Source organism: Eurypyga helias, unplaced genomic scaffold (assembly GCF_000690775.1).
Source record: "Eurypyga helias isolate BGI_N326 unplaced genomic scaffold, ASM69077v1 scaffold23151, whole genome shotgun sequence".
In the NCBI taxonomy this organism is placed as follows: domain Eukaryota; kingdom Metazoa; phylum Chordata; class Aves; order Eurypygiformes; family Eurypygidae; genus Eurypyga; species Eurypyga helias.
This window is the reverse complement of record NW_010229227.1, coordinates 1,365-1,823: the sequence shown is the minus strand read 5'-3', so window position 1 is coordinate 1,823 and position 459 is coordinate 1,365. Positions and strand designations below refer to the sequence as shown.

General features: G+C 61.0%; 1 protein-coding gene across 1 annotated transcript in view; it reads right to left on the bottom strand.

Annotated features, from left to right (window-relative positions):
* Positions 1-66: 66 nt before the first annotated feature.
* RPUSD4 (RNA pseudouridylate synthase domain containing 4) overlaps positions 67-459 on the bottom strand; it is a gene marked incomplete at its 5' end in the record, with an annotated part of 1,595 nt that continues 1,202 nt past the window's right edge. Inside the window, 2 exons of the mRNA XM_010160339.1 lie at positions 67-252; positions 378-459. The exon at positions 378-459 is cut by the window's right edge and continues 15 nt beyond it. Coding sequence (XP_010158641.1) covers positions 67-252; positions 378-459 — 268 coding nt within the window. The remainder of the gene's footprint in view (positions 253-377) is intronic.

Below are 459 nucleotides of genomic sequence, written 5' to 3'. Positions count from 1 at the left end.
CCGGACCCGGCGCTCCCAGGTGCTGGTGATGCGGAGGTAAGAGGGTACCGTTCCCCTCTTGCCTCCTTAATCCTTGGCAAAGTCCAGCTCCAACTTCTTCAGAGTGTTTTGGAAGAAGAGGGGTGGTTTGCAGACGAGGTCTATCCGCTTGCCCAGGGGAAGGGAGAGCCGGTGGGCGTGGAGGTGGAGGGGGAGGTAGCGAGCCTTGCTCTGCTTCAGCTTCAGCCTCTTCAAGGTGACTTCAGGAAGCTTCTGCGAGGAGGACAGAAAACGGCCCTTCTGCAACCCCGTCTCTTCAGCCGGGACTTGCAAACCCTGGCCCCGAGGAACCGGGGGACATGAAGGGGCTTCCCCCCGACGCAGGACCTGCCCCTTACCTGGGGTGCCAGTTTGCTCCAGTGCGAATATTTGTGATCCCCCAGGATGGGGCACCCCAACCCATAGGCCAGATGAACCCGG